General features: G+C 40.8%; 2 protein-coding genes across 2 annotated transcripts in view; both read right to left on the bottom strand.

The window, feature by feature from the left end:
* Window positions 1-22,113, bottom strand: part of CNTN4 (contactin 4) — an 817,087-nt gene that overhangs the window by 203,675 nt on the left and 591,299 nt on the right. The window lies entirely within an intron of this gene.
* Window positions 20,845-21,823, bottom strand: LOC101319114 (actin-related protein 2/3 complex subunit 5-like protein). The gene has a single exon (XM_033865300.2). It carries the CDS (start codon window positions 21,805-21,807, stop codon window positions 21,346-21,348), a length of 462 nt encoding a protein of 153 aa, XP_033721191.1. The 5' UTR covers window positions 21,808-21,823; the 3' UTR covers window positions 20,845-21,345.

Here is a 22,113-nt window from a genome sequence, read left to right as displayed (position 1 = left end):
AAAAAAAAGGGAATTCCCTAGCGGTCCAGTGGTTAAGACTCAGCGCTTTCACTGCTGAGGGCCCAGGTTCGATCCCTGGTCAGAGAACTAAGATCCTGCAAACCACACGGGATGGCCAAAAAAAAAGAAAGTGTTTTTCAACAAAGCAAAAAGCCAACAACAACCAAACAAAAAATATGACAATTCTGAGGCCTAGAAAAGGTAAGACTGGAGAGTCAGAAAGTGGCAAAACAGACTACATCTTAGTCCTTCTACCTACACTCCCACTCCAATGCTCCCTCCCAAAGTAGTAAAAGCTTTTGAAGTTTGAAAGCAAGGAGTTAGTATTGTTATATTACTCATGAGACAACGCAGTTCTCCCCCAAGAACCAGTCTATTTTTATCAGAGCAGAACATTAATTCACTGGGTTACATGAAATGCTATCCACATTCTGAAAAAATAAAGCCAAGTAAATAAAACAAAATAAATGCTCATGTGCTGCAAAAATGTATCCCACTCCATCTGATTTCCTTAGGGACTTTCATGCAATATTTATACTTGTTCAAACTTGACAGATTTCTTTTGATAAGTTTTCACACACTAATTGCTCTGGAAGTGACAGACAGTTCCCGTCCCATTGGCAATTTTTATCAACTGAGTAAACAGATACTTGGAATGCAACATTTAATAGATCGTGAGGTTTCTGATGCTCAACTGAAAAATACTGAGACTGGTTAGAATGTGATCACTATTAAGGCAGAAGGACCTAGGGATGGTTTTCTAACTCGTAGCATGTAAGTCTATAGGAAATTAACTATGAAACGTCACCCTCTTAATTGGTTCCTTTTTCCATATCTTTGGGCCAACAGCGAAGGATGTTTATTATTTTTAAAAGAAGACATCAATCAAGGAATTTTCAAATTCAGGTACTCACTGAGCAAGTTTACCCTCTGATCAGAGTCCTCAAGATGAATGCTCTTAACTTCACCTTGATGCTGCCTAATTTCTTTCTAGAGTTATATTATGTTGCACGACATTGAGTCATATCCCAAGGGGTAGCAAAGATGTCAGTTTTCGAAGATACCGTTCTTAATCCTCAAAGTTTTAAATTTGAAAGGGACCTAAGTCCAACCCCTGTGATTTTACAGATCAGGAAGCTGAGGCCTAGAGAAATTACATGCCTGGATGACAGGCACATGATAAGTGGGCAGAAATGGGATGATGGGGTAGTTGCAATATTCAGATGAGCTGGTTCTGTTAGCAAGCCATATGTTCCTCTCAGGATTTAATCTGGAGCTAGAAGAGATCACTTTTCTTTATCTGTAAATTTAAAGAGTAGAATTAGATGACCTCTAAGTATCTTCCAGCATTAAAATCCCATGATTTTATAAGCACACCATCAAATCCAACACCCTATTTTGACAAATAAAGGAAGTGGGATCCAAAGAGACCCAGTAACTTGCTAAGATTCACACAGGTAGTTTATTGGCAGGTCAAGAACTAGAACTTTTATACACACACACACACACACACACAAACACACACACACACACACACACACACACACACACACAAACAGGCATACGCACTTATATTTGAGTTAAGCTGTGCTGTGTAGAAGGATAACTGACTTGATAGTCAGGAGACCTGGATTCTAGTCCTTGCATTGCAACCAATTTGGGCTTTGACAGTTGTTTCAACAGCACGAGAGCCTCCTGATCTTTAGATAGATTTATACGCGCCTCTCCTACTTTTTGCAGTCTTGTGAGGTTAAATTTCAACTAAGATATGATTCTAAGCAAGTAGATGTGATAAAATGTATTTTAAATGATTCTACAAATGAAACAGGTTTTGAGAATGCAGTCATTGGTTTACTTTTTGGCCAAATATTTACCTGGCATTAACCATTTACAAAAGCATGGAGCTCAGGGCTGGAATGGAGAGCAGCTAGAAAGACAGGGATCACCATCAGTGGGTAGTCTGTGTGGGCAAAGGGGCAGAGAGCATAACCCAGTGGAAAGATCCCTGAATTTGGTGTCAAGCAACATAGACTGAGTCTTGGTTTCAGTGCTTCTCAGCTAGAAAGTAATTTCTACTTCTAAGTTTTCTCATCTGAAAAACAGGGATAATAAAAAGAACACCTGTCCTGCTAGCTGGACATCAACTATGTTAATTTAAGTCAATTTTTTAAAGATTCTGCTATTTTTGTTTTGCTTTGTTTGGTTTTGCTTGTAAACTGATCGATAAGTCATTTGTCTTCCTCTGACCTGAGGAGCAGGGAGACATTATAAATTGTAAGTAATCTCATTAATTCCAGAAAAAAAAAAAGAACTCAGCGAGGAACCTTAAACGCAAAGCGGCCCTAGTGATTATGCACCATAAACAGGTAGTGGGAGAGTCAAAGAAAAGAGTGTGTTTTTCTATACTGAAGTGATATCCCAAGAGGGGGTGACCGATAGACTTCTGACTTCTGAAAGCTGAAGCCTCTGGATGACACCTCTAATACTAAGACACTAAATGATCAATATAAGTATATTTGAATAGCATCTTGGGAAATAGGAGTGGAGGGGAGGTGTCTGAGACGAGTTGAAATTGAAGGGCTGGAATAGGACACATATTGTACCTCTGTTAATTAGAAGATGGACTTATGGGTGTTTAACACATATGATAATGGCCACAGCCCTTGACAACTTAGGTTGCTGAAATCATGGCTGTGGCTGAAAGGACCCCTGTTATAGATGCTCTGTGTCCCAGAGAACTGGGTTTAAACAAGGAGCCCATCATCAAGCAGGACCTCCCAGGGTTCAGACACTGTTTTGCATTATTCATTAGTGCTGAGTGGAGTAGGGACGGCATATATGTATCACTTGGACCAGCAGATGCCATGCCTTCTCTCATGGCAGACACTGAAAATTGACTATGCCAGACACAGATTCACAATCCGCAACACAGCGCTTCAGGCTGTTAGCTCCAATCAATTGATGTTGGCACATGAAGTCAAACCTTTTTACCATCTTTGCAAAAGTGATTTAGGGGAAATGAAATGGTGACCATGTGAGGCAAGGATTAGATAAGACCCAGTGCTAAAACTCATCCAAACTCGTGGCAAGCATTTCTAAAAATAAGCCTCCTGACTAAGCCTCCTGACCACTCACTGCGTTCAGTGATTTTTAGTACATGCTCTTTACTCACTCAGATGTGGCAGTGGAGGTATGGGAAGTAAGATGGAAAGAGAGTATTTTCTAGTCATGTATACAGCTCTTGAATATTGCTCTTGTGTATGGCTCACGATTTCCCCCATTTTATGGGTGACTTCTTGTTTTTTTTGTCTCTATTTTATTGGGAAATTGGACATTTTTCTGGAGTATAAATTTTCTTTAAACATTTTTAGGTGGAAGTTTAGGAATTTAACTTGAAGGCAATTTAACACATTGTTCTGACAAAAAGCCAGAAATGAGTATATGATGGAACAGGTATAAAACTCACACAAATTTAAGGGTAAAAGGAAAAACTTCAACAAAATCTGTACTTTGCAGTGGATTGCTTTAGGATATGCTCCCAGATTCCCAGGGGGCAGATGCTGACTCTCCTTTGCTCTCAGAAATGGATCAGTACAAAATCTGAGAAATACTGCCTAGGCCTGGAGTCAGCAAACTTTTATACTCCAAGGGGAGAAGCCCTATAATTTTCAGACAGAATAGCATCCTCTCTGCTAGCATACTCAGACTCTTGAGTGGAGGCAGGAAAGTGATAGCACATGAAACGGATTTAGCTTACAAAAGTGTGTGTGCCTTTTATGGCTAAAACTGTTTTGAAAACACTGAAAATCAAATAGACATCTAGATAATTAGGGTTTTCTTGAAACTCGAACACAGTTCTTAAATATCAGGCTTCGAGAGGAATCAGGGGGGTGCACTAGTGGGTCCCCAACTAGAGTGAGCTCCAGAATTAACAGAAGGGCTTGTTACTACACAGAATGCTGGGTCCCACCCCCAGAGTTCCTGATTCAGGACGTTGGGATGGGGACCGAGAATCCGCATGTCTAACAGGCTCCCAGGTGATGCTGGTGGTGCTGGTCTGGAGACCACACTTGGAGAAACACTCCTTTAAAAGGCTGACTACATTAGGCTCTCATTCTATCAGGGAAACAACTGGCAGAGCTGAGCACCAGCTTCCCACTTGGAAGCAGGCAAGCAGTCTTCTGTTTGCCACAGTCTCTACCAATCCCTAGTGTACACCAGGCCCATAGTACTCAGTAGGCAATTTAGCTTGTGAGCTCTGCTTTGGTATCTAGAAGGAAAGACAAATCAAGATACAGGAGTGACCCTTAGTTGCATGTTTTTGTTAGCATGAGAATGGTACTGGAGACCATAAACGCAAGCCAACCTGAGTACTTTGACGAGATGAAGGTGGAGGTGGTGCTGAAACGACATAGAATCAATATCAGAGCTTTGCGTGATTGTAACGGGGAATGGTCCAGCCTGCTCACTGTGGTCAAACTAGGAAGGCCACAGCACAGCTTGAGTGGACTACAATGGCCAGATGAAAATACCGTTCATTGGGGATTACAGGATTTTTCTTTCAGTTATTTGTTAAATATTTAGCATTTAAAGCAGTCAGAGTAGCACCATATTTTATGAAGAGCTCAAACAACAGCCAAAGTTCATTTGAAAAGTATTAATCCCGTAAAGCACAGATACTCTTCAAAAGCCAAGTATAAAATGTGAAAAGCACATAAAAGTTGATGAGCTCACTGCCCAATTCTAGAAAGAATACCACTTTTCCTGGGGTAGTGGGAGAACAGAATGTCAGATGACAAAACTCTTTCAGCTTAATATTTATGCCCTCTTCATACAATGCCCTCCCCCAGATCCAAGATATCTCTAGAAGGTGTAAATTTCCTATTGCAGGGGGAAGGGCAAATGCAATCAGCATACAAGTCCTGTTTTTGGCACCCATGGCTGTCTCACCATTACCTCTCATTGGCTTAAGGACATTCATTTTGCCAACTTCAGGCTGACTGCCACCCCACACCAACCCACACACAACTGCCAGACGAATCCTTCTATGGGACCACTCTAAATCAGGCCCCTCTTTTGCACACAAGTCTTTTGTGAGCCCCGATGCCTCCTGGATTAAGTAAAATGCATCAGACTAGTATTCAAGTCCTTCCAAAGCAGGACTCCATATTATCTAGTCTTAGCTTTACACACTTCTTTACATGCAGATCTGTATTTGGGAGAGGATTCCTCAAGCTAAACTCTACAAAACTCCAGGGAGGCTGAGGAGGGGCAGCCATGATTAATTTATTCATACAATACATCCTTATTCCCTCAGGGATCACTTTTTGATACAAAGATTAGGCACCGAGGGAAGGCTCTGCCCCCCCTGTTTGGCTTTAAGTAGAGAGCTCTGTTGTAAATCTTTTGTGTGATTTGCACTTCTCAACAAAACTGTATCTTAAAGAAGGTTCATACTGCTAAGTAGGTTTGTTTAAGGTAACATGGAAAAACAGTCACTGCTCCCCTGAGAGTCTCCCCGCCCAGGCCAGTGCACTGTCTTCCCAGGATTCCCTTCCCACTTCTGCTTAACTCAAACACTGCCTTCTGCAAAGAAGCCATTTTCTGGCCTGGGAAATATAAGTGCTCTCTCCTCAACAACCAAATAAGCATGTGTGTCTTTTCTGCCTCATAGCAACTGCACATTCTCACACATATTAAAATGTTTTCCCCATATGAGAATGGTTCAATTGTTTGTCTCCTCTCCGACTACCAAACTTGAATACTACTTGTGCACCAGAATACGTACAGCAGGAGAACACAGGTTTCACTTTGGTCCCTCACATTCTGGAAGCAACTCAGGTAAACACTAGTTGAACTGAACTGAAATTCCAAATGTCAGAAGTTTCCTGGAGCCACAATTTCATTACTGAACTCGAGGCCCAGAGTGCTAGTGAGAAGTAAGTTAACTGCAAATAAGAGGCTACAAGACTTTCATCAGACCACTGATGGCAAATCAAAATTACTGAAATCAGAGAAGGGCAAAAACTCTGTAATATCAGAGTCCATATATTTTCAATCAGAATGCATAAGCCCTTTCCCTAAAAAAGCTTTCTTTTTCTTTTTTTTTTCTGACATTCGGATGCAGTTTACTAAGTTTACAAAATGGCAGAAAGAAAAGATGACTGATTCATAGTTTTTTGAATATCCAAGAGTGAGAAAGACTTAGGAAAAGCAGAGAGGTAAGCATGCAGGGGTGCAGCTGGCCCACACGACTTAACAGGCTAAGTGACATATATTGAACAAATGACTTGAGTTGCCAGATGACGCCTGTGTGCCCTGGCCAGATCACAGATACTCAAAGTTAGCAGTAATCCCTGGACTAAGATATTTACACGCACAAGAAAGGTAAACCTAGCTCCAGTGAGCCAGATTTTCCCATCTACCTTTAAGTAAGGCTACATCTTATAAGTGCAGGCTTAACTCAGAGATTATTGCAAGTTTGGTTCCTGACCACTACAATAAAGCACCTCATATGAGGTGCTCTGGTTTTCCAGTATATATAAAAGTTATGTTTAGACCACACTGTAGTCCATTCAATTTGCAATAGCATTATATCTTAAAAAATGTACATACTTTAAAACTAAAAAATATTAATACCTTATCTCTAAAAAATTCTTACCATCATCTGAGCCTTCAGTGAGTTGTAATCTTTTTGCAATAGTAACATCAAACATCACTGACCACAGATCACCATAATATATATAATAACAATGAAAAAGTTTGAAATATTGTGAGGATTACCAAACTACGACACAGAGATAGAAAAGAGCAAATGCTGCTGGAAAAATCGCGCCAATAGAACTTGCTTGGTGAAGGATTGCCCCAAACCTTAAATTTGTAAAAAATGAAATATCTGTGAAGTGCAGTAAAATGAAGTGCAATAAAATGAGGTAAGCCGATGCATTAACAGAACCATAACTTGCTTAATTCCTTACATTTCTGAAACACTTTGGTATCTGTTATCTCATTTGCTGGCTCAGACAATTTTTGGAAATAAGTAGGATAAAGATGAGTTCCGGGGACTTCCCTGGTGGCACAGTGGTTAAGAATCCGCCTGCCAATGCAGGGGACACGGGTTCAAGCTCTGGTCCGGGAAGATCCCACATGCCGTGGAGAGACTAAACGGATGCACCACAACTACTGAGCCTGCGTTCTAGAGCCCACAAGCTACAACGACTGAAGCCCACGTGCCCTACAGCCTGTGCACCGCAACTACTGAGCCCACACACTGCAACTACTGAAGCCTGCTCGCCTAGAGCTCATGCTCTGCAACAAGAGAAGCCACTGCAATGAGAAGGCCATGCACCACAACGAAGAGTAGCCCCCGCTGCTCGCTGCAACTGGAGAAAGCCCGCACACAGCAACGAAGACCCAGTGCAGCCAAAAATAAATTTTAAAAAATTGCTGTTAAAAAAAAAAAAAAAGATCAGTTCCGTTGGAGACAGAGGAAATGTAAGACACAGGAAAGTCAAGGGATCTATTCCAAGACCACAAAGAGAACCAGTGGAATTAGTCTTGGGATTAAAACAGACATCTCTTAAGACTGTGGCAGAGATTTCTTTTTCTGTGCTACAAACCATCACAACCACAACCTTCAGATTAACTGAGCCAGTAATGTGGTGGTCCAGGGGTTATCATGACTGATGCTCCACCCCCTTTGCTGACAGAGCTGTAGTAAGGATTGTGGCAAGGATCGTGACAATCTTGACTGTTTTTGTATTCCACAGTACCTAATCCCAGAGCTGGCACTCAGGAGATGCTCAGAATTTCAGGGAACTAGCTGACCAGCTAAATCCTGAAATATCAGGATGTACACATCAAGTGTATCATCAGAATTTAAAGACATGTTCTAAGAAAAGGCTGCACCAATCATCATTAATAGAATTTGTGCTTTCTGTCACAGCATATTCAAAATCTGTTATTACTTTAAGCTAAGCCATTTCTGGCAACAGAGGAAAAAAAAAAGAAATATTCAATGTGGGAAATGAAATACAGTCACAAGAATGAAGAAAAATTTTGAGTAAATGGTAAAAAAAAAAAAGTCAATTAAACTATAATTACTTACATTTTATAGGATTCAAGGATTCAAGCAGTAATATGGTTAGCTGAATAAGCTTTCAAGCAATATCAACTCCCACACAAGTCAGCAATACACAGCCTTTTCACCAGATTATTAAACAGTTCTACACCCTCCTCAGTTAAAGATGTGATCTAAAATTCAAACAACTGACATTTAAATTCTGAGCATAAATTAACTTTAACTCAATCAAATTTATCAAGAAAATACTATTTTTCACTGGAATCCAAGATACTTTTTGTTGTCTCTTCCCTTTATCTTGCCAATGCTGAAGTGAAACCCATACCAAAGCATTCAGCTTGGTGGTCTATTAAAAATGAATCCGTCCTTCACCAAAGAGAAGTATTTTCTGTTTTTATTTGGACCTTTAAAAACAAAAAAAGTTTTGTACTGAATGAAATGGTCAAGTTTTGCTTTAAGGTGTGGTGGACAGGACCAGATGAAAGATTTATCACCCATGAGTTAGAGTTCATTATCTGGTTTGCCATGAAAGGCACTTTTCTTCTTCTTATCAATATTTCTTCACTTGGTTCTCATAGCATGGAATCACCATTCCTCAAAGGCTGGTTATAGGAATGAGGGTGAGTCATGAGGTAAACCAATCATATTACCTCCCTCCCAAGGCACAGAGACTGGTCCAGTAAGGGTCATATGACATAAGCCAGCAAGCAGAATTTTATAAAATTCAATCTGAGCACGAAGGGCTTTTTTTCCCTCAAGTTTCAAGACTGTCTGTGAGCAGAGTCCTCCATGCCCGTGTCTAAGGTGCTCCTGACAAGCTGGTGTGAATGGGTGAAAGGAAGACTCAAAGCTGACAGGCAGAGCAAGTGAGTGCACGTGGTGTTGAGTTCCTTGAGAAAAATCAACTCGGAGGAAACATTCTTGCCCTTCATGTAATCTTCTTTTTCTTAAAAATCAATAAATTGTTCATTAAAAAAGAAAAATTCCCCAGGGATACTAAATTCCTGTCCCCTGCAATCAAAAGTGTCTTGGCTAATATTAACTCTTGCCATTTCTTTTCCTTCTTAGAGATTTACCATACCTCCTCTTCCCAATTTAGTAATGGCTTCTTCTTACCATCCTTCATTAAGTCCCTTCAGAATGTCCTTTGAAAAATACTTGTTTACCAATCTACCATCCACCCACTACCACTTAAAACTCTTCTTTAAATTAGTGACTCTTAGGAACTGTGGATTCTTACCAATGACTCTTCTATCTCTTTTAAGGCAATGAAACAAAGACCTGCATGAAAAAAGGCAGCTTCAAGAAAACTTTCCAGTAGGAAAAACACAAGTGATGATCACTGCCCTTTATCTGATGTTTAAGCAAATCTGTGTGTGTGTTTTTTTTTAAATAAATATTCTTACCTCAGGTGTTTTAGAGTATTTTCTATAACTGGTCAAGTATCTACCCTAGTATTTGGAGTTAGACATACCTGCTCCTGAAACTCTGCTTTGCCACTTCTATGAGACCATGGAAAGTTACTGATCTATGACTCAGTTTTCTCATCTGAAAAGTGGGGATAATAATACTTACACTTCATAAGTATTTGAGAGGATCAAGGGTAACTTGGTAAGCAAAGTGCTTAATTACAATTAGCACAATGTCCAGCACATACAAGCACTCAATAAATGTCAGTTAATATTTGTTGTTATTATGGATAAGGCAAAGATGGTGACTAGAACTGTCTGATAAATTATATATTCATTCAAATTCACTCTAAAGATACATTCTAAATCATCCACTTATATTAACAAATCAGATCAGGATTTATGATTAATAAAGCTACACTGACATCTCAGCATATTCTTTCTTTTTCTGAAATTATTTTCACTTATGTTATTCATTTGATTCATCTCTAGGAGGTAATATCTGCTTTCAGGAAAGGAAAGTGAAGAACAGAGAGAAAAATGACTTATTAAAACTTAGCATTAAACAAAGCTAGCCCAGAAAATCAAATCTTCTGACCATTTGTACAGTGCTAGTATACTTATGCCAATAAGTGGAAATAGCAAAATCATAACTCAAATTAATACGTTCTCTCACTTTCTAGAAACTGAGATCAGAGAGAAGCTGGGGAAGCAATGACAAACAGAGCTCTGTGGGTAATAAATACTGCACTGGGGAAACTTAGCATTAAAGTTAAAATCAGAGCTCGTATTATAGATTTTAGCTAGAATTACTCTAGAGAAAATCTGACCAACACTTTCCTTTTCAGAAGCAGGGAGAGGCACCTAGAGGGGCATTTAGATAACTTTCATGTTTTTTGCTTGTTTGTTTTGTTTTGCTTGTAGTTAGTAAGTGATTAGGGTAGGACTTGGTATCCATGACATTAGTCTTTATACCTATTCTTCTCTTTTCATACAGTGTAGTTGAAAGGTGGGAGGGGAGGAGGTGTCTTCCACCTAACTTTGTGATCTTGGCCAAATCACTTAATCTCTCTAAGCCTCAATTTTCTCACATGTAAAGAAGGGATAACGCTTACTTTAGAGGCTTGATGACCAAATAAGACATCTATGTGAAAAGGATTTGTAAACAAGAAAACACCAAGCCAAGGTGAGAAATCATTATCGCACGGGCATAGCGAACAGATTTCAACTTGACTACAGAGCCCTGCCTGATTGGTATCGGCGATCTGTAATGCTGTTAGGGTTTTGAGGATGCACTGGGACCCACAGGAAAAAGGAGTCATAACAGATCTGGGATGCTCCCATGGGTACAAGAGTGGGAACTGGGAACACATGTAACAATATTTAGGGTGCTGCCCCTGTGTAAATGAATAGTGGCTAGGATGGGGAGGGGGAAGTCTTTAATTAAGAGACTATGTTTTACAGTATAGTTTTCTTTACCTCTCTGTTCCCACAAAATGTAAAATTCTGTAAAAGGAAAATTACCAAATTCAGTGTTGTCTTGAAGATGCAATTAAATATTATATACAGAAGAGCTCAAGAAACTGCAAAGCAACCTCCAGTGGAGATGGATTAATACTATTATAGCATAAAAAAATTACACATGCAGCCATATCTTACCCATAGAAAATACCTCCTTTATGTGCATGAAAATAAAAGTTAATTACCCCTCCATAATACAGACAAAACAATACGAAACTGACGTTCTTAAGTGAATGTTAGTAAAAATATTTTGCCCACTTTCAATTTCTAGCTTTTCGCCTGTCACTTTAAATTGCCTAAATGTTTGACAGATGTTCAATAACTGACATAGCTTATCTTCCTCTCTCAGGCTCCTTTCCTACTCAATTGCCAGCATTCCTAGTTGCTATAGCAACTGTAAACATTAATGATTATTCTAACAGGCCAAGGGAATTTAAACACATTCTTTCTTAAGGAAAGAAAGGAAAAAAAAAAAAAAAATCTATCCATCTCTGGCAAGATGGAAAATATTATATGATTTAAATTCCTTAGTTATAGCATTTATTAAACGCACAAGCCTATGTCTATAGGTCGCACAGGTAATGATTTTTATTTTCTCCCATTTGACTAACAAAAGGAATTGTGGGGAACTGAGAACCTCAGTTTTCTCCGATGATGTGAAGGAGAAAGAATTAGTCTGGATAAACGATAAATAAAAGAGCCGGAGGGGGAGCTTTGAAAGCAACACCTGAGGTCACATGATACAGAGCATTGTTTCACAGGTATTTGGGTACAAGTTTAGGTCCTTCCACGTAAAGCCTCAGTGGTTTCAAGAGTAAAATTGGGATGATGGTATCTATCCTACCCACACATGTCACCCTCAACTGTAAAATGTACAAAATACGTGGTATCATTACGATCGCCTGTGAGAAAGTAAATAGTAGTCTACCCTTTGGAGGAAACTGAAAATAAATAAAAAGACAGTAGCATTGACAACATTTATTTCAAGCTGTTGGACCATGGGCCAGATCTGTATAATAGTTGTGTTCTATTTTCCATGCTTATGGTATAAATTTTTAAAAATTGATTGCTAACAGACAAAAATTGAAATATTTCATATAGAATTCCACATTATGGTTTCTCATGAAAAACCCTAAGACCAGACAATACTAAGCCTATATTTCTTCAAGGCAATAACTGGCTTGAGATGAGTAGTCGCTGGCATGGTTGAGTGGGGCACATGAATCTTGGCCAGACCTACATTATCTTATTCATTGACATTCTTACATGCCTGGGGCTTAAAGACAGCAGAGTTTTCAAACTCTGGCTGAACCTCTTACCTACATCCCATGCATACATAAAATAAACCTTCCTGACTTCTATCAGTCCTAACCACTTTGTATTTCCTGGTTTTCTTGTGTGAAGCAGGGGGCAGCTAATACCTGTGCCCGACTTTGGTGGAACCAGCACCGGATAACTGCTTCTGCTCCCACTGGTGACTAAACAACTCCTGAGCTCCAGCGACTGACTAGGGCAAGCTTAAAGGGAAGAAGCCATCAAAATATTGCCTTTCTTAATGGGCAGAAAGCCTCAGTAGACATTTTTCCAAAGAAGACATACAGATGGCCAACAGGCACATGAAAAGACGCTCCACATCGCTAATTATTAGAGAAATGCAAATCAAAACCGCAATGAGGTACCACCTCACACCAGTCAGAATGGCCATCAGTAAAAAGTCTATAAATAACAAATGCTGGAGAGGGTGTGGAGAAAAGGGAACCCTCCTACACTGTTGGTGGGAATGTAATCTGGTGCAGCCACTATGGAAAACAGTATGGACGTTCCTTAAAAAAACTGAAAATAGAGTTGCCATATGATCCAGCAATCACAGTCCTGGGCATAGATCTGGACAAAACTATAATTCAAAAAGATACAGGCACCCCTATGTTCATAGCAGCACTATTTATGATAGCCAAACCATGGAAACAACAATCGATAGATGGATGGAAAAAGAAGATGTGGTACATATATATACATTGGAATACTACTAAGCCATAAAAAATGAACTGTCATTTCCAGCAACATGGATGGACCTGGAGATTATCATACTAAGTGAAGGAAGTCAGAAAGAGAAACACAAATACCATATGATATCACTTACATATGGAATCTAAAATATGACACAAATGAACTTATCTACATTTGTTCTTGTTGCTTCGCGTCCCCCCACCATGTACCCTCATCTCCATTTTTCATCAGGAACTAGCACACTATGAGTTGGCACAGGAGAGACACAAATGACAGTAAACCACAAATGGCCTGGTTATCCTGCAAAGAAGAGCCTGAGGCTGCAGCAGGGTCAGGGCTAAGGTCTGCACAGAGCTATTTTCAACTGGCTTCACAACACAGAGCTATCACCTCCTGACGTGTCAACTTTAGCTCTAAGGGACAACAAGATACATATAATTTTAGCATTCTTGCCACCCTTCACATCACTAATTGCTGGGTGAACACTGATTAGCTGACCCTTTTTGATGATGCTGACCCTAGACGCACTTGTTCAGCTTGTGGTAGAACTTCTTTTGCTCCCCATAAGCTTCTCAACCAAGGCCTGTTGAGCAAGGGGTGATCTCAGTCTTTAGCTGACTCTGCTTGTGCATAGTTGCATGGAGCCCTTACTGACCTCTAAGGGTAGGGGTGCCAAGGTTCAGCTATCAGAAGAAACGGCCAAGTCTATCTCTGGAAACACTTGTCTTTTCTCTCCTGAATATGATAAAGAGCTGAGAAAAATAAGAGTACAATAAAAAGATTCAGACCACAGAACTATGGTCAACAAGCTGAGAGTATGTAAGAACAGGACTGCACATAACAGAAAACATAAGCACATTCTATAAAACAACATTTAAAAAACGTGTGCATGGAATACTGCTTCAATTGAATTTAAAGTGGCATTACATGATAAAAACGTGGACAAATAAGTTTGGGAGATACCGGATTGAAAAAAGTTGGGTACATTTATTCACTACATTTTTCCTAATCTCAGCACTGTAAAATCTCCAAAAGATTTGATATGTAGTATTTACCAAAACAGGGAACAGCCTGACACCCTCTTAAGCTACAAGAGTTGGTCACTGGACATGAAAAACGGCATTTCTATTATCACAATGTCATAGTCATTCAGGAGCTATTAAGTAAAATATATGATTAGGTCAGCAGTCTTTATTTAATTTATTTATTATTTTTGGCTGCGTTGGGTCTTCGTTGCTGCGCGCAGGCTTTCCCTAGCTGTGGTGAACGGGGGCTACTCTTCATTGTGGTGCGCGGGTTTCTCATTGCGGTGGCTTCTCTTGTTGCAGAGCACGGGCTCTAGGTGCATGGGCTTCAGTAGTTGCAGCACATGGTCGTGGTTTGTGGGCTCTAAAGAACAGGCTCAGTAGTTGTGGTGCACGGGCTTAGTTGCTCCACGGCATGTGGGGTCTTCCTGGATCAGGGATTGAACCCGTGTCCCCTGCATTGGCAGGCGGGTTCTTAACCCGTGTGCCACCAGGGAAGCCCCAGGTCAGCAGTCTTTAGCTGACATTTATTTTGAAAAGGCTGCATTATAAAAGATCTAAATAAAAAGTGTGGGAGAAGAGGTTCAAAGAGGCAATAAGTCTAAGAATGAAGAGCATGATCGATCCTTAAGTGAGACAGATCTTAGTTCTCAGCAGGTTAGTTCTAAGTCATTTACTCTCCTTAAGTCTCATGTGTAAAATGGGAATAATAATTTACTTTTCTCACAGGATTGTTCTGAGTATTTCACCTCCTTTGCTATTCTGTAATTTTGCTATGTCTGTAATGGGATTACAATCTCTACTTTTGAAAACTGTTTTCAAATAATTTAAAAACTCTCTTATCTTCATACACTGTTGGATCCTAGAGTTGGTTGCTTAATTGAAAAAGTTGGTAGGGGCTTCCCTGGTGGCGCAGTGGTTGAGAGTCCGCCTGCCGATGCAGGGGACACGGGTTCGTGCCCCGGTCCGGGAAGATGCCACATGTCGAGGAGTGGCTGGGCCCGTGAGCCGTGGCCGCTGAGCCTGCGTATCTGGAGCTTGTGCTCCGCAACAGGAGAGGCCACAACAGTGACAGGCCCGCGTATCGCAAAAAAAAAAAAGTTGGTAGAAGTGTGAGACCATAAAAAAATTCCATATTTACATCTTAAACATATCATGCAATTAAATTTACATATTGTTTATCTGTTTATATAGTTTACATATATTTATTATTATTAAAAATGTTTATTTTTCTGGAAATTAAATTTATTATTTGTCATTCTTTTGACATAGAACCAAATGCCCCTTTGTCTTTTTATTTTTTATCTTTTTTAAAAAAGTTTACTACTGACTGGGGTTGTTGTTATCATTTTCATATAAACTACACTCATCACGTACAATCTGCCCTCACATCCCATCTTGATTTTCTTAAAAACAGACTTATATAATAAAGAATCCTACAAGAGTTTAATGATTCCCCCCAAGCTCTTATAACTGTCTTGCCCACAGCATCTTTATTTTTTACTGACTTGCCTTTATTGAGTCTTCCCCAAAGGATTTCCTGTAGTTTTTATGGAAATGGAAATTCTTTCCTTTTCATGATATTTCAGCACTTTATATATTTAAAGTACAACCGGCATAAACAAGTTTAGGACTAAAAACAACTGATTCTTGGCAAGTATGCAACTCAACGGGTAGGAACAAAGAGATACATGTTTACCTGAGAGTAGCCTTCCAGCCACGAACCTACAGCTTGCTACATGGAACGGTCACTGTGTATCACAGAAGGAATGAAGAGTATCTGCTTATCCAGAAAGTTAGTTAAGGGACGGTGCTTTAAAATGTCATATTCTGCTTTATTGCCCCATAAACAGACTCTTGCTCATCAGACCACGTAACTTTACCTCAAGGTCTCTGCAAAGGCTGCCTAGAGAGGCATTGCAGGTTGACTTCTAATTGTGGTTGGTACCACTAGGGGAGACTAATGTGGGACTTTACAGGTATGATCGCAGCTCAATGACAGATGCATATGGAGAAGAGCATTTCTAGGTATCCTTCAACTGCATAATATTGATGATTGTCCAGTCCATACAAAACAGAGCATTTCAAACTTTTCTACTGATGTATCCCTCACTGAGGAGTAGATCAACACACACTTCTGAAGGCCCAGAAACAAACCCTGAAGCACTTCCCCTGCAAGTCTGGAGTGTTTACATTACTTACTTATTCTGCTTCAGAATGCCGTGGCATAATATATTGATGCTGGATTTAACATAAAATGTTTTAAAATATTACCATGAAATTCCTCAAATCTGTTAACAAATATAATTCTCAGGAATGAGCATTATGTCACGTGGTGTCAAACGCTATTAGGAAAAAAACAAAAAACAATGAAAGACATGGTACTATTTTAGAAATATCAGGGAAGGAGTAAAAATGAGCACGGCTATGAAATGAGAGAAGGCGGCCAGCCATGCTGGTGTCTGGGGAACGAGAATTTAAGGCATGGAAACAGCAATCACAGAGGACCCAATACAGGCAGGGGCACATTTAGTGTCTTTGAGAAACAGTCTATGGCTAGAGCCCACTGAGACAGGGGATGGTGATTGAGAGGTAGCCAGGGACCAGTTTATGGAGGCTACTAGCCAAGATAATGGTTTTATATACTTTTTTTCCTGGGTGAGATATAAAAGCCTTTGGAGAGTTTTAAGCAAGGAAGAAACATGAGATGACTTATATCTCAAAAGTATCATTCTATGTCCTATGATAAGAAACAGCTGGAGAGGGGCAGGAACAAAAGCAGGGGGACCAGCTAGGAGGCAGTTATGAAAGTCCAAGATGGATATGATGGGAAGCTGGATGAGGGTGGCAGTGGTGGAGGTGGGGAAAAGTGGCTAGATGTAGAGTATATTTCAAAGGTACAGTAGACAGGATTTGTTAACAGACTGGATGGAGGTATAGGAAAAGAAAGAAATTAAGGACTATGTCTTAAGTTTCAGTCTTGAGCCACTGGCTGAATGGAGTGAGTTGCTGTTTCTCACGACTGGCGAAACTCTAGAAGGATTAGATTTAGGAAGAAGATCAATGCTCAGGTTTGGTCACACCATCTTTGACATAACTATTAGGAAACCAAGCATGCTAATGGCCAGACAATGGATACATGAGTCTAGGATTTAGGACGGAGGCGTGTTGCAGATAGACATTTGGGAAATATGAGTATAAACATGGCAACTGAAGCCATGAACTGGATGACATGACTAGGGAGTATGCACATATAGGGGGTCCTGAGCCTGGGGATGCTTATAATTTACTTTAAGAAGATGGGAAGATGACAGGAAAATGAGACGAAACCAGGAAGGGAGACCAAAATGTTCAGCCAGTAATATAAAGGGGGTACCAAGAGAGCTGTAGCCCAAAGGCCTAGGGAAGAAAGTATTTCAAGAAGTTTAGAGTGATCGACTGTATTGAGTGCTGCTGACTGGTTGGATAAGATGACAACTGAGAATTTACCATTGGCATTAGTACCCCGGAGATCACTGACGAGACTACTTTTGCGCAACTGTGGAGAAAAGTCCTGTGGGGCTGGGTGCGAAAGGCGGTGAAACAGAAGATTTGTGAAGTTTTGCTGCAAAGGAGAGCATAGAAACTGGGTAGTGAGGTCAGAGGAGTTTCTAATTTATTGAAGATGTGAGACGCTGCTACATTTTTAAATGCAAATGGGGATGACGTATCAGGGAAGGAGAATATACCTAATGCAGGAATGAGAAGGAAAACAGTGGCTAGAGCAAAGTTCTTGAGTGAGTGAGAGGGGAGAGAATCCAGCCACAAGGGCGACCCTAAATGGGAACCCAGAGAGATTCTGTGTTTGGGTTTCAGGGAGGGAGCAGAAAGTATCCATCACTACAGCCATTACACAGGACAAAGAATCAACACCTCTTAGCTGCCTACTGCAACTACCACTTTCTTTGTTTCTGCACACACTCGTGCCCTGCTGCAGCCATTTTCTGCACTCTTCAAAAGAGTTAATTTTCAAGCTATATATATAATTACCTAAAACCAAATGGCTTTTCATTGCACTTACGTTACAGAACAAAATTCCTTATATGGCTTCAACTAATCTTAGTAAGAATATTTTAAATGTTAAATGAAGGCTCAATATCTTCTCTTTAAAAAATATTTTTAAATCAATTAATTTAATTTTTTTCTTTTTTTGGCTGCGTTGGGTCTTTGTTGCTGCGCGTGGGCTTTCTCCAGGTGTGGCGAGCGAGGGCTACTCTTCATTGCAGTGAGCAGGCTTCTCATTGCGGTGGCTTCTGTTGTTGTGCAGTACGGGCTCTAGGCACCTGGGCTTCAGTAGTTGTGGCACGCGGGTTCAGTACTTGTGGCTCACGGGCTCTAGAGCGCAGGCTCAGTAGCTGTGGCGCATGGGCTTAGTTGCTCCACAGCATGAGGGATCTTCCCGGACCAGGGCTTGAACCCGTGTCCCCTGCATTGGCAGGCGGATTCTTAACCACTGTACCACCAGGGAAGTCCCTCAATATCTTCTCTCAATGAAAGTTGTCTTGAAAAAAATGGGGGGAGGCAATTTCTGTAATTTTTTTGTATGTTTCAACAGAAGAAAAAAAGGTCCCTCTGTTTTCATATCATGTATTACAATGTGACCTAGTTAATCCTTTAAGAGCTAGCTTTCAACACCTTTGATCAGCTTCTTACTGTGATATGAAAGATTAGATCCTGTTCCTAAGACACAATCTCCCATTGAATATTTCCTTGGTGAAATGTTTAATATTGTGGCCAGTGGAGGAGAATGAAATTCCTACAAATGCCTGTGTTATCATGAATAAGAGCATTTCTAACAACTGTGAGGCATCATCACTTTCAACCTAGACCCTTCTGTTCCTCATGGATACACTTTTCCCACATAACAAAGAGCCTCTGGGGACTTCCCTGGCGGCGCAGTGGTTAAGAATCCACCTGTCAATGCAGGGGACATGGGTTCGAGCCGTGGTCCAGGAAGATCACACATGCCGTGGAGCAACTAAGCCCATGAGCCACAACTACCGAGCCCGCACACCACAACTACTGAAGCCCATGCGCCTAGAGCCTGTGCTCCACAAGAGAAGCCATCGCAATGGGAAGCCCGTGCACCGCAACGAAGAGTAGTCCCTGCTTGCTGCAACTAGAGGAAGCCCGCAGGCAGCAAGGAAGACCCAATGCAGCCAAAGAAAAATAAACAAACAAACACATACATTAATTAATTAAAGAAAAAAAAGAAAAAGAGCCTCTGACCCACAAAATTTAAAAAGATTTCTTCGAAAAGGACTGAGCAAATAATCAAATCCCTAGGCTACTGGCCAACTGTAGATGTGATACTGGAACCAGGTTGGGAGTTGATAAATTCCTTTCTTCATTTCTGGCTAAAGAATGGAATCCTTGACTTGGTCTCCATAAGACTGTTGATGAAATTGTACCAGGAATATAAAAATGAAAGTAATCCTAATTTCCTTCATTTGTAAATAAATTCTATACCACACTAGCTTTTCTTGGTGATGATGGTAGAGTTGGCAAAATATTTGTGTGTGTGTGATTTGTGTGACTGTAGGCTATAACAGGATACCAATATGAAGCTGTTTCAAGGATTGTAGCCTCTGTAACTACCCTGGTAATAATCTCTATGCTGTGTATTAACATATCAATGCTCTGAAAAACTGGACTGAAAGTCAAAATCCACTCAGATATAACATTTCGGGCCCAGTCTCTTTGGGTGATGCAAACAAAAGCAGATATATTGGTCTTTGTTGGAAATCTTGTCCAATAACGAGATTGGCATCAATCATTTATAGTTTTGAAAGACCTTTGACTATTTTACACTCACTCTTTGGTTTCACATGATAAAGCACGATAGAAAAACTGAGGGAAGAGAAACAGGCTCCTTAGCATTGAGCATATGAGCAGGAAGTATCAATTAGAAAATAGCAACAAAATCATTAGCAATATCTTCTCACTTGACCTTAGGCAAGACTTTTACTTTATAGATGTAGCTCACACAGCTAATTGCTAGAATACTAGAACACAGCTCTTTTATTCTCTGGTCCAGGGCTCTTATTATAGTACTCTCACTTGAAATTTGGGAGATTTAACTTTTAAAAATTCTGGACTTCTATCATTTTTAAAGGAAGAAGAAAAGGAAAGACACTGAGGAGGAGGGGGTAGAAGAGGAGGAGGAAAAAAGGAAAAGAAAAAGGAAGACCTGAGTCCACACTCCCATATGACAGCAGTGGGTTCAGTGTTAAAACCCTTTCTTCTTCTCTATGGACAAATTTATCTCGGGTTAACTTTCTGGCTTGTGACCCCACAAACCCGATGAAGGTGAATGTCAGTTGCGTGACCAGGCAACATTGTTATGGTAAAAGTGACCCAGGATTGGCACCCTGCCTCTGGCTGGGAGGAATACAAATGAACTATTCATACATATCTGGTGTTGGGCTTCCCTGCCTGTGATGATTTTCACCACTGGGCTTGTTCCTCTGCAGAACTTTGGAAGATCTGTCAATAGAAATGTTACAAGATATCTTTTTAAGACTTGGGCCTTCTAAGTCAGGAGGCTCCATGCTTAACTGATTCTTAATTGTTTGCTCTTAAAATATCACTTGGAAAAGAAATAATTTTAAAAATAACTCCCTGGAGATATGTGTTTGGACTGGGTCCTACCCTTAAGTTCCTGTTGCTAAGTGTGATCCACAGTGATCATGTCATTTCAATTGTCTAGTCCAGCCTATGAACACTCTTTTGGGTGAACTGTAGATATAACCAGGTGCCCCCCTTTTTTTTTTACTAATAAGCCAAGAGCTTTATTGATGCAGCAGGCACTTTACAATGAACCCAAGAGAGCCCGCCTTCTTTGGGAGGTCGGGATGTCTGTACAGACCCTTGGGGGTTTTCCACTTCAACAAAAACCAAGCTCTCCCTTTTTTACCACACCCCTTGAATCTGCACCTGCCCAAGTCATCCTTCCCCGCTTTTACACAGGCAGTGCACACAGGTACACCTGACCAATGTGGGCCAGCCACTCTGGTAGACAGTCACAATGTCAGTTCTGCATTACTTGTGGACAAAGGCATAGACTATCAGATCCTGCAAAGGATTTAGGAAACAGTAAGACAATTTCTCCCTCCACCTTGAAAATAAAATACACTTTAGCGGATGCATGTCCTGAAATAGTTTACTTGGGAGTTCTGAGGAAGATGATCCATTGTCAATCCCTTCTTCAACAGCCTGTGCATCCAAAATTCTTCTCAAGGTAACATGAGTCTTTTTTTTTTTTTTAAACAGTCTTTCTTGCTGTAAGAACTCTTATAATGGAGCCTAGTCCTCCTACTGCTAATGCCTTTTCATGCCACTGGAGTAACACTGCACTGCTATTTTCTGTGGGCTTCTCAAACCCTTTATAAATGTACTTCATGAGCAAGTCAATGCCATTTCTGTCCAGTGACTGCACAGCCTGCTCAATTTCGCTGCTCTTAAAATTTGTAAGCACTTTCAGCACCACGCCCTGGGCCCGTTCCTTCACAGCTTGATTCTTGGTGTTGATGGGAGAGTTCCGCAAGGCTGCATGAAACGCCCGAAGCATGTCCCCTTGCCGCAGGAGCCCGTCCACCTCGCTAGGATCCGGGCCTGGCTCGGCCGCCGCCACGGCCGCCTCCTCCTGTTCGTCCACGAATTTGTTCTCGTCAAATTCGTTGATGTCCACCCGACGGAAGCGCGAGGACAGCGTGTTCCGGGCCATGGCGGGGGCTCGGCGCCCGCTCAGGCAGCTACGCTCCGGGGAAGACCTCCACTCCACTCCGCTAGGAACCGGCTCCCCAGGTGCCCCTTTTTGATGAAATGTATGCTCTCTAGTTCACCAGAGTCTTCGCCATTCCCTATCATCTTACACCTGGCTTGTTCTAATTCAGTTTCAGCGTGACCTCTGAAAGTTTTCGAGCCCAGTTCTAGATTCTGGGTGGGGTAATTTCTTCCTACAGTAACTTGACAAGTAACCTGTCAAGGGAAGCACTGAACCTCTCAATATTTATGACCTTTAGAGAAATAA

The sequence above is a fragment of the Tursiops truncatus genome, chromosome 10, assembly GCF_011762595.2.
Source record: "Tursiops truncatus isolate mTurTru1 chromosome 10, mTurTru1.mat.Y, whole genome shotgun sequence".
Lineage (NCBI taxonomy): Eukaryota > Metazoa > Chordata > Mammalia > Artiodactyla > Delphinidae > Tursiops > Tursiops truncatus.
The sequence above is the reverse complement of the archived record's forward strand: the minus strand, read 5'-3'. Positions and strand labels throughout refer to the sequence as shown.

What these genes read in the sequence shown, in the direction of transcription:
- LOC101319114 (XM_033865300.2), bottom strand. Translation starts at nt 21,807, where the DNA reads ATGGCCCGGAACACGCTGTCCTCGCGCTTCCGTCGGGTGGACATCAAC.